The following is a 12166-nucleotide window of genomic DNA, read 5'->3' as shown; positions in this document are numbered from 1 at the left end:
ATCGACATCTTTTTCCAGCTTTCGCTTTACTTACACTACCATGGCTTAGGTTACATGGCAACCAGGCCATTCTGCCCTGGTTCCAAAAGCTTGCAATCAACACCAAGTACATGGTGATAAGGAACTAGGGATGGTGACATCTTTGGGTCAAGACTGACAAGAAAGAATGAGTTCTGGTGCTACAGTTCTTCTCCAACAAGACTCTGGCATACTGGCCAGCACAAGCCACATTTACACTCAGGCTTTAGCACTGGGCACAGATTCATACCACTTCTTTTTTTTTTTATTACGTATTTTCCTCAATTACATTTCCAATGCTATCCCAAAAATCCCCCATATCCCCCCCACTTCCCTACCCACCCATACCCATTCTTTTGGCCCTGGCATTCCCCTGTATTGGGGCATATAAAGTTTGCAAGTCCAATGGGCCTCTCTTTCCAGTGATGGCTGACTAGGCCATCTTTCGATACATATGCAGCTAGATACAAGAGCTCCGGGTTACTGGTTAGTTCATCATGTTGTTCCAACTATAGGGTTGCAGATCCCTTTAGCTCCTTGGGTACTTTCTCTAGCCTCTCCATTGGGAGCCCTGTGATCCATCCAATAGCTGACAGTGAGCATCCACTTCTGTGTTTGTTTGGCCCCGGCATAGTTTCACTCGTACCACTTCTTGAAGCTGGCAAATTCAATGAAGTAACTGAGACTTTTCAAGTTTAAAGTTAAGCCCGAATAAGTTTTATAGCCATGCAATTGCTATAGCCTCCACTCAATATTCACATGAAAAGCATCTTTTCACACTAAGGGCCCCAATTTTTTTCCCTCACGTGGTTCACTATGTAGCTGCACAGACTCTTCTGCACTAGTGTACACATAGGGAGACACAACCTGCCTAACATCCTTAGTACAATCTGTGGTGGGAGGGAAATAAGCGTTGTTTTAAAAAGAGAAAGGCTTCCTCTTAGATTCTCGCAACCTCTTGTTCCACGGTCTGTAATCCAAATCTGATGCGCTGGTGACATTGTATGTAAGTGGACTTTTGTTTCAATGAAGGAGAACTGGGAAGGGTGGCTTCATCTTCTTTCTTCAAGAGTTATAATAAGATGGCACACGCTCCTCGAAGCCTTCACTCTCTCAAACTAGAGCACGTGACTTTCCCTAAAACATCGGCTGTCTTCAGCAGCAATCCATAGAAGCTCCCCAGTTTGCTGTTGCAATGTTTGTAGCCCACATGTGAAATCACACAGCAGCTGATTAGCACGAGCCAATCTTGAATTCCACTGTGGTGCAAGCTAAACTACCTTGTTAAGAAGATATGCTCTACCCATGGTGCGGGTGAACCGGACAGAGCTGAGTTCTGAATGGTTGGTGGGGGGCCCATAACAACGTGCACAGAAAAACAGATAGGTACCACAGATCTGATCGAGGAAGATCCTGCCCATTTTAATAGGTAAAGTTCCCAAAACCTGCAGCTCTGTGCTCCTCAGCTCTCTTGGACGTTTTTATAAACTATCCAAGAGGTAGGTTTCATGAGGGGGAGAATTCGGTTTGCTGTGGTCCCTGCGCTGTCTTACTGATGCTCACCTTGTGACTACAAGGAGACCCTGTTGCTAAGGCCTTTTATGAATCAGTACACTAAATTTGAGATCCAAGACTTATTCCTCTTTTTAAACATAGAATCCCTTTACACATCCCTAGCTTGAACTCATTTATACCTTTACCATGCATATTCTCCTGATATTTTCTGTGTAGTATTTTCTTCTATCTGCTCTAAACGTAAAGCTTTGATCCCATGGCTGTGTCCTCAGGTTCTAGTGTTCTATGCAGAGATGGGAGTGTTTTGCTCAACCTGGTGACTGTGATTTTCACCCAATGCCCTCTCTATTCTTTGTGTTTCATGTATACCAGCCTTCAATGGCCCACCATGAAGGGGAATTCTCTTCCAGCTATTTATATAACTCCCCCCACCCACGACAGCCCTCATCCATTGTTATAAAAGTAAACAATAGAACATGTTTTTATATCGGTGATTTGTCATGTCTAGCAAGAGTTACACACCTTCTCAGTGAGCGTTTGTTGGCACGAGTGCCTTTATTCCCAGTGGTAATTCTTGGAGATGAGTCACCTGGCTGTCACATGTAACTCTATTACAAAGAGTCTAATTGAATTCCATGTCCTGCCAGGGTGACACACCTGAGCGGCACAGCGGGTGAGTGGCCCTCATCCACTACCCCCAATAGTTGTTCTCCACGAGACACAGTCCTCCTTGGCACCCTCTCAACTGGGGAAAGTAAATTTGAGAATGAAAATGTTCACTCATAGAAGGGGGAGGGAGGTCAAACCAAATTCATCTGGTGCCTTTGGTGTCGTCTAGGATGGTCTATGATTTCAGGATTCTGGAATGCCTGATGCATGCCATAGTTACCATACCCTGGCCTGACATGGGGCATTGCCACACCCCCTAGCTTCCTCCTGCATCACTGGCCCTAAAAAGAGGTCTGTCAGAGCATCTTCCTTTTAACCAAAGCAAAACTTCAAGCTATCATGAAGCCCCTGGGGCAGGCTTGTGTGCTGAAGGAATTGATGATATTCTTGTTAACTCCCTCCTTCAGGCAAGGGGACTCTGAGGCAGTAGTATAATTTAAGTCCTAAGTATGTGTCATACGGGACTCATATCTTGGGGCATCTAACGTGCTAAAACCAGGTGACAAATGACTGAGAAATCCTTCCAACACCTGTGTGCATTAGGGACCAAGAGCTACTAGCTGTGATGGGCACTGTTCACATGTTAGTAGTTAAAACATAGGCTCCTGGAACAGGTGCCAATGTAAAAGTTCATTGGTAGCCGTAGGAAAAGAGGCTTTAAGTAGATGGTCCCATTGCCCTTTCTTTGAAAGACTTGGGACCAGACATGCTTCATCCTTGGGGATTGTTTGAGGTTTTGTAATATTTTCATCTATATCATGTAGTGAGACATCTTGGTGATGGAACCCAGATAGGATCACAAAATTCATTTATTCCAAATATACCTTGTATGCACAGGCTGAAGGTCACTGTATACAGTATTGTCAGAGGACATGCATTTTTACTTTGATCCATTATGAAAGCTCAGGTGTAGAATATTTCAGATGTATGAGTGGATCAGGTTTTTAGAATAGGGATACTCCTTGTGGCTTACTTAACCTCCACTGATGCACATCCATGGCCGGCAGTCCTCCATCAAGAGAATTGATGGCAGAAATGATCTCACATTTCCATTTCATTGTCTAAAATCATAAGCCAGAGCTGGTTTTCTTTCCTTCTGGCTCAAGGACCTCTTGCTGGCCAGGCAAGAGTCTTGGAACTAGTTAACTCTTTGTGAACCAGAGAGAAAAGAAAGGAAATGAAAGGAAATCATTTACATAGATAATGTGCACAGACACACAAACATTCATACACATGCACACGCTGGTCTGGTCCAACCACCTGTCTCATCAACTCCACAAGTGCTTATGCATACGTACACACATACATATACATACCTACACCTGTATGTATAGACATACATACATATAGACAAACAGATATATACATTTGGTGCATGGGGCAGACAAAAGGAGTGTGACAGAAGGATGTTGATATTAAATTCAAAGCAGTGTTTGATTCTACAAGCTCATTATAAGTTCAAAGCAACAGTTTCACAGGGCCTTGCTTTATCATAGCGTGAGTACACCTGTGGCTTCATCCTTGGACCTGACCTAGAATGAATACTTTTCCTTGATCACAAATTTGTCTCAAGCCTGTTCTCTTCTTGGTGCAATTGTGAAAGCTCATGTTAGTCCTTGCTATGTATCCTTTCCTTACTATTCTATGAGGAGTGGGCATATTCTACTCTTGATTCTAACTTTATTATACATCCTTCTGGCAAAACAACTAAAACCATCTCCTAAAACTTTCTTCCTGAAATTATTTAATCAAATCAGGAGTTTTATAAAATCATTAATTCATCTAAACAGCAATAATTCAATGAAGTTCATCTTCATGTTGATCTGCAGGGAATGTGCCCAACAGGGTGGGCTGATGCCCAGGAATCATTAAGCTATGTAATAGTGACAGGAGAGACACATCAGTCCCAGGAAGCAATTCTGGGCTGAAGTCTCTAAGGACCCTGCATTCTTAAAGCTCACCCATCACAGGCCATGCAAAACAGTGGGCCATCACCAGAAAACTCCCTTGCATTCCTTTAGCCTTTTCTAGATGGCTTTTAACAGATTAAGACCTCATTGGTGCCAGGCATGGTGGTGCACGCCTTTAATCCCAGCACTCAGGAGGCAGAGGCAGGCGGATTTCTGAGTTCGAGGCCAGCCTGGTCTACAGAGTGAGTTCCAGGACAGCCAGGGCTACACAGAGAAACTCTGTCTTGAAAAATCAAAACAAAACAAAACAAAACAAACAAACAAACAAAGACCTCATTAGCAGAGGAGAAGCTGGATACCATGTTTCCCACTGACCTATAGTCATGATGAGAAGAAATCATGACAACATTGGGCACCTACTATGTACCAGGCTCAGTTCCTGGTGCTTAGTAAGATGGGTGAGAAAATGACCACACTCAGTAGGATTTGATCAATACATCACGGCTGCCCACTACAAACAGTCTCTGCAACAAGTCAAGAAGAATGAACCACAGTGAGCCGCTGGGGCCGGGGAAGCTTGGGACCTAGGAGGGTCCTAGGCCCACCTTGAGAAGAGGGAGGGGCTTCCCCAGGGAAATGTTCAGCAGTGGTGATGGTGTAACCAGCAAGAATGGTAGCTCTTCTATCTTAGCTCGTCTTACAAGTCATGTGACAAGCTGATTCATCCCATCTTGCAGACTCAACAACTAAGCATTAGCATGACTGTGCAATTTGCTAACACGACCGTAGCTTTAGTGGTGTCGTTCATCTTAACATCTTTAGCTCAAGAAGTTTAGGTTATGCTAGTAACACTTTGCACAGTGTCATCGCCGTTGACAGGCGTGATCTCTGGGCACTTGTTTCCAGGGGAGACTCTGTTGGAGACCCTCAGTGCCTGATCTCTAAAGGTGAGGCTTAGAAGTGAGTCTCTCCCAAGCTTCCCAGGGAGGCCAAAGAAACACAACTTTGAGAAGCTGGTATCTTGGAAGAAAAAAAAAAAATTAAGTGTCTAAGCCAATTTTTTCAACATTTGTTTGTAAATTGCTTTAGCTTCAGTTGCTGGCCTAGTGGGTTCTTACTTCTGTTTGGGTCTTATTTCATATTTCACTATACACTGGGGGAAAAAAGTGCTTCTTGGAAGTATAAAAATAAGAGAACATTTGTTCTCCCTTCCTGAGCGAGAGCTTCCTTCATATCCATCACATCTTGGGGAAGATAAAGCTGTAGGCCGCAGACAGAGCAGAGTGCCACTCAGCAAAGAAGGAGCATGCGCAGTTGCTCCGCAGCAGACAGGGAGGCACATGGGTAACTTCTCCGCAGCGTGGGGTGGGGGTGGGGCAAGAGGGGAAACAAACGTGCTAGCATTTGCTACAACGCTGGGGGGGCGGGGGGATTCCCATTTTTATTCAGAAAGCTTATGTTTTCATACCTTAAGCAAATATTATTTCATGCACTAATCACTAATATTTGAGGGATACTCAAGTCAATTTAAAGGTTTCAGGGCTGGCAAAATGACTCAGTGAGTAAAGGCATTTTACTCACTTGCTACCGACCATGCAAGCTTGAAGACCCAAATTCGATTACCAGAATCCACACAGAGGTGGAAGGGAAGAAGGATTCTGCCAAGTTGTCCTTTGACTTCCACATCTGTACCGTGCACATACCTCTCCCTGTCTCACATCACACGTGCACACACACACACACACACACACGCACACAACAATAATCATAAATCACAATAATCCCTGTCTCACATCACACACGCACACACACACACACACAATCATAAATCACAATAATCAGAATCATAAGTGCAATAGTTTCTTAACTTTAAAAGGGCTGGTTCATTTGTATAGAAACATTGGTTCATGAACAATTTTACTTAAAATCTCTGAAACTGGCATGAAGGGATGGCTCATCATTTAAAAGAGCACACTGGTTGGGGAGGGTGTGCTAGAGAGATGGCTCAGTGGTTAAGAGCACCAACTGCTCTTCTAAAGGTCCTGAGTTCAAATCCCAGCAACCACATGGTGGCTCACAACCATCCGTAATGAGATTTAACGCCCTCTTCTGGAGTGTCTGAAGACAGCTACAGTGTACTTAGCTACCATAAATAAATAAATAAATAAATAAATAAATAAATAAATAAATAAATAAATAAATAAAATCTTTTAAAAAATAAAAAATAAAAGCACACACTGCCCTTGCCAAGAACATAAGAGATATCCCCTGCATCCATGTCAGATATCTCAGAACCACCTGCAACTCCGGCTCCAGGGGAATCCAGTGCCTCTGGCCTCAGAGGATACCTGCACACACGTGCACATAACCACACACAGATACACTCATAATCTTTTTTTTTTTTTTTTTTTGGTTTATTCGAGACAGGGTTTCTCTGTGTAGCCCTGGCTGTCCTGGCACTCACTTTGTAGACCAGGCTGGCCTCGAACTAAGAAACTCTTCTGCCTCTGCCTCCCGAGTGCTGGGACTAAAGGCGTGCGCCACCACGCCCGACTTACACTCATAATCTTAAAAGAAATCTTTATAAAACCTTATAAAATTAATTTTCTGCTATGTATACAAAGATATATATGAAACATAAATGAATTTTGTGTTTGTGCTTGGACCCCCGTCCCCATTACATGTGTGTCTTTGTATTCTAAAATTTGGAATAGTCTAGAATGTGTAACATTAACAGTCCCACCATTTCAAATAAGAGATAGACTTGATCTGCCCTTGACCCAAATGTCTGCCACTGTGATTGCTGCTCTTACCATTAATGCTAACTTGATGTATAGTCTCTGTGTGGTGGGGAAGGCAGGCTATAATGAGCAAAGACAGTTTGGGAGAGAGGTTTTTTCCTGTATGCTAGATCTGGAAGATAAAATAGGACTTGCTCGAGAAGACATAACAGAATATCCCAAAACACAGGGAAGAAATATACCACGGTCCAGGGTTTGGACACCAGTGGTTGAGAATGGAGGGTACAGTTAAGGAGCTTTGCTAAGGGTAGACCACTGGATGCCACATGGAGGAGGGGAGGCTTAAGCACGTACTTCAGTTGCTCCTCGGCAGACAATGTGCTGAGGGAAAGGAACCCAGAGGAGGCTGAGGAAAACCTCAGCAGCTTGTGTGGAGGCCATAAGTGAGCACATATGCCACTAGGCAGACCACACTGAGGGTGGAGACCAGAACTCATGTGACACCAAGGGAGGGAGGATATTGGAGTATAGGAGAGTGGTATGTGTCACAGACATAACTCTGCCCAGAGGCTCTCTGGGTATCTTAGCATTCTTTCCCATAGCAGGGGTCAGAGCAAACCACTAAAAGTGTGGGCCTGAGGAACTGAGCCAAGCAGCAGGTAGCCTACAGGAGGCCTTGGATGAGGAGCAACCGAGTCCTGGTTATGCTCTGACACCAGCTAGCTCGGGGAACAGAAACGGGCAGTTGGAGGGAAGTCTCAGACTCCAAAGATCAATGGCCATGAAGGTGGTGCCTGCAGACAGGGGGCACTGAGTGTGACAAGCAGACACTGTGCTCCTCAGTGGCACTCCATCCTGAACATGGCTCTCCTAGACAAGCTTGCAACCTGATACACACCCAGCCCCCACCCTTCTCCAGGGCCAGATGAGCTCAAGGAGGGCTAGGTGGGAGAACTGTAAGATCTTTCCCAGAATGCTCTCTGAGAGCCGGTCTCATCATGACCCCTCTTAATGTGGACCACATCTAGGGAGCTTTAATGACACTGTCACAGAGCCAAAGGCTCTGTAGAGAACCAAACACACACACACACACATACACACACACACACACACACACACACACACACACACTATATATATATATATATATATATATATATATATATATATATATATATATCTCAGAATACAGTAAATTTTGAGTCCCAGTGGATGAGACCAGTGATACTCTTTGGTGTTTGATTTTGCTGTTCTGGGTATAGAACCCAGAGCTAATGAACCACATTCGCAGCCTTGGGGAGGGCAGGGGTTACTGGGGTTACTGGGGTTGTATTGTTGCTGCTGCTGTTGAATTATTTTTTTAACACTAGCATGATGGGTCCCTTACAGCGTTTTCAACTATACTTTGCTTCTTTGACCCCCTTCTCTCCCCCGCCCCGGTTCTCCTGCTCCCCTCTTACTGTCCCTCCCATAGCCTCCCTTTTGTTTCCATATCATATATCATATACTACATTACCCTCATTATTATTATTATCTCCTTATTCCCCCCAAAAGTGTTCTCCCCGTCTCATGGTCCCCTTTCTTGTTTCATATAACACACACATGCACACACCTATACACATTCACCAATATACACTCATGCCCACAAACATACACTTGCACATACACGCTCACACACACACACACACACACACACACATACACATGTGCATTCGTATATGTACCCACCAAACGCACAAACAGACTCACACATATATAAAAATTAAAATCTAGGCTTCACATATGAGATAACATACACAGTAATTATCTTCCTGAGTCTGCCAAACTCTTGGGGTTCTTGAGACAGCCTCTTCCTCTGTAGCCCAGAATGGATTCATCTTGCAGCCTTCCTGCTGCAGATTTCTGCAGGTGCCCAGATTATAGACCTGCACCTAGTGGTTTGCTTTGCACAACCTTTTTTTTTTTTCATCACCAAAGTTATTTGGAAAATATATAAGTACCTCAGTTGTGTGTGTGTGTGTGTGTTTGTGTGTGTGTGTGGTATATGATAAACTACTGAGTGCCCCAAAGACCCCTCCATAACCCTGACCCACGCAGTGTAATCGGTCATGAGTGGACCCACCAGCCCAGCAACCATGCTCACCCCCAACCCTGACTTGGTGTGCCCAAGTCACATTCTGTAACCACTGAGTCGCAAAAAAGAACTGCTCAGTGACAGGTAAGGAACTATGGCTGGCAGCATGGTCACTCGTGGGGAGGGACTTGACCATAGTACTGGATTCTCTCCCACGTCAGTGGAGGTGAGTTGGACCCTGTCAGCTGAAAGAATGTGTCCCTTTAACAACGGCAAATATGTAGTAGTTGTGACAGGTTCCATGGAAGGCTTCTGTATCCGCTCATGTTCCCATGGCATGCACCTTCCTGATGCCATCCTACCTGGGCTGCTGAGGAGCCTTGGTTAACGGGTCCTGAGTCCCATCTCTCATGCCATCCAGGTTCCAGAGTACTCTGGTCAAGAAACAAGTTAGTAAACGTTTCTTTAATAGCATCCACACTATGCTGAGGTCTTAGGTTGAGGCACTATATCCAGGAGGCCTCTCTCCATGGCTGCCGTCCCAAGGTGCACACACACACATATGTTCTGGGTTTCATGGGTGCACACACATGATGTTCTGGGTTCTTCGACTCATATGTGCTTCTCAACCCTCCTTCTGCCGCAGATCCTGGCGCCCCTGTGAAATTGCCTTGTCTGCCAGTGAAACTGTCGCCTCCGCTACCTCCAAAGAAAGTCCTGATCTGTATGCCCGTAGGGGGGCCAGAGCTCACTCTGGCATCCTATGCAGCCCAGAAGAGCAGCCAGCAGGCCGTGGCCCAGCACCACCACACCGTCCTACCATCCCAGATGCAGCACCAGCTGCAGTATGGCAGCCACGGCCAGCATCTCCCATCCTCCACCGGCACCTTGCCCATGCACCCCTCAGGCTGCAGGATGATCGATGAGCTGAACAAGACACTCGCCATGACTATGCAGAGGCTGGAAAGGTAACAGGGGGGGCAGGGGCTTGCTTGAGAGAGGGGGGCCTGGGGATTTTAGAGTGGGAAGCCTCATTCCCTTCCCTCTGCGGAACGTAAGAAGGCTTGAGAGTGAAGTCACATCAAACCTGAGTTTTAAGGGACATATAGTGGAATTGTATGTTTCCATTGTCAAACTACCTGAGAAATCACATTTACTTAATAAATAAATAAATAAATAAATAAATAAATAAATAAATAAATAAAAGTTGGGGGGTTGATAAGGAACAATCTTGCAAGCATGAAGATCCAAGTTCAATCCCCCAGAGTCCTCATTTAAAAAGCCAGACATGACGGTACATACTTGTAGTCTCATAATAATAATAATAATAATAATAATAATAATAATAATACAATAAAAAGACAGAGACAGACAGTTCTCTGGGGCTCATTAGCCAGCCATCCTAGCTTACTTGGCAAGTTCCAGGTCAGTGACAACCTGTCTCAAAAAGCAAGGTGGGAGGTGCCAGAGAAATGACACACCTGGCCCTTCTCACACACGTGCACATGTTCCTGCAGACATGCATGTACACACACAGACACACACAGGCACACACACAAAGGAGTAATGTGTATATCCGTACTAGGCCATATTTTTCCTCTAAACAACATTGCCAGTTTGAGAAGGCTGTGCATGTGTGGTTATTCATAGTGATCTCCCCTGCCCCGAGATGGGGGAATGGGGAGAGGATAATTGTATATTCCATATCACATGGCTTACTTTTAATGGCGTGACTACTCAGTGATCGTTGGAAACAGTTTAAATGCCACAGGCAGTGATGAGAAGGGGCGGGGAGGGAATGGCAGGGCTAGCAGATCAGGGGACTGGAAGCAAAGCATAGCATCGAGTGATACACATGTGGGCCACTGGTATCTGGCAGTCACCAGAATAACCCGACCCTTCGCCAGATACTGCCTCCGGATGCGTTTCTGGGAGGCCTGCAAAGAATACGCTCCCCGACCCGTGTCTGCTGTCTGACTTCACCTAGGGAGCTCCTTCATCCTCACTGTTTCTGAGAGTCCTATGCCAGTGCATCAGCTGCCCAACCTTGTGCCTAAGCAATCTCTGAGATCTCTCAGAATGACTCCAAAGCACACTGCTTAAGCAAGCTCCCTAATGACAGGGAGAAAATGTTTCCATCTGAAGTAACGGGGGTATATCAGCAAGAGCAGTGATGGCTGTCTGCTGAGACAGACAGACAAGAAAATCATAGTCTGGAAGGCTGGAGGAGCTGCTACAGTAGAGAAGCAAGCACAAGCTTACCATGGCTGCCTCCCAGCCAAGAGTGTTGTATGTTGGGAAATAGCTACCTCCAAGGGAAGCTGTTGCCCCTGGCAGTTCTTTTGGGTTGCTTTCTGTCAATTCCCTTTCTGTTAAACCCTTGTTAACTTGGACCCTTGCCACTGGCTCTATCTGCCAGTGTTGTTAAGAATGGCAATACTACTTAGACTTTAAGTGACATCTTGACACATACCACACAAACACACCACCACCATCATCATCGTGGTCACCAGTGTTGTATCCTTGCTCACACAACCTAGGGAAACTAAGTAAAGAAGCTAAGTTCCCCCAATGCCACCTACACAAAGGACAGCCCCTCCCCCCAAACTGCTCATTTCCCACTGGCACCCGCACTGCAGAAATTGAGAACATGACTTTCAATACTTTTATAGTAATTAGACAGAATCCTTTTGTTTGTTTGCTTACTTGCTCATTTGTTGAGTCTTAAAAGGCTTTTGGGGGAGTGGTTTTCTTTTGGGGGGGGTGTCGAGACAGGGTTTCTCTGTGTAGCTCTGGCTGTCCTGGAACTCACTTTGTAGACCTGGCTGGCCTCGAACTCAGAAATCCGCCTGCCTCTGCCTCCCAAGTGCTGGGATTAAAGGCGTGTGCCGCCACTGCCTGGCTGGCTTCATTTTTTTTTAAAAAAAGAAACACTTACTGCATTTTATGAAAGTGTCCATTTGTAACATTGAACATTAAAATAAAATTTAAAATATAATAATTGTTATTCGTGGGGAGGGGGTGCCAGTGTGACGGCTTAGTGGCTGAAAGCACTGGCTGCTCTTGTGGAGAACCTGGGTTTAGTTCCCAGCACCAACATGGCCACTCACGACTGTTTGTAACTCCAGTTCCAGCGAATTTGGTGCCCTCTTCTGGCCTCTGTGGCACCCAGGCATGTGTGTGCTGCACATGCATGCAGGCAAACACTCATACACATTAAGAGGGAATCTTAAAAAGAA

General features: G+C 45.2%; 1 protein-coding gene across 8 annotated transcripts in view; it reads left to right on the top strand.

Annotated features, from left to right (window-relative positions):
- The window catches only part of Phactr1 (phosphatase and actin regulator 1), a 451705-nt gene that overhangs the window by 384123 nt on the left and 55416 nt on the right, over nt 1-12166 (top strand). For all 8 annotated transcript variants that reach the window (XM_021179969.3, XM_029468518.2, XM_029468519.2 and 5 more), the window contains one exon: nt 9574-9895. In XM_021179969.3, coding sequence (XP_021035628.1) covers nt 9574-9895 — 322 coding nt within the window. The remainder of the gene's footprint in view (nt 1-9573; nt 9896-12166) is intronic.

This window comes from Mus caroli, unplaced genomic scaffold (assembly GCF_978045245.1).
Source record: "Mus caroli unplaced genomic scaffold, Mus_caroli_1 scaffold_15, whole genome shotgun sequence".
In the NCBI taxonomy this organism is placed as follows: Eukaryota; Metazoa; Chordata; class Mammalia; order Rodentia; family Muridae; genus Mus; species Mus caroli.
This window is presented reverse-complemented; position numbering and strand designations above follow the sequence as displayed.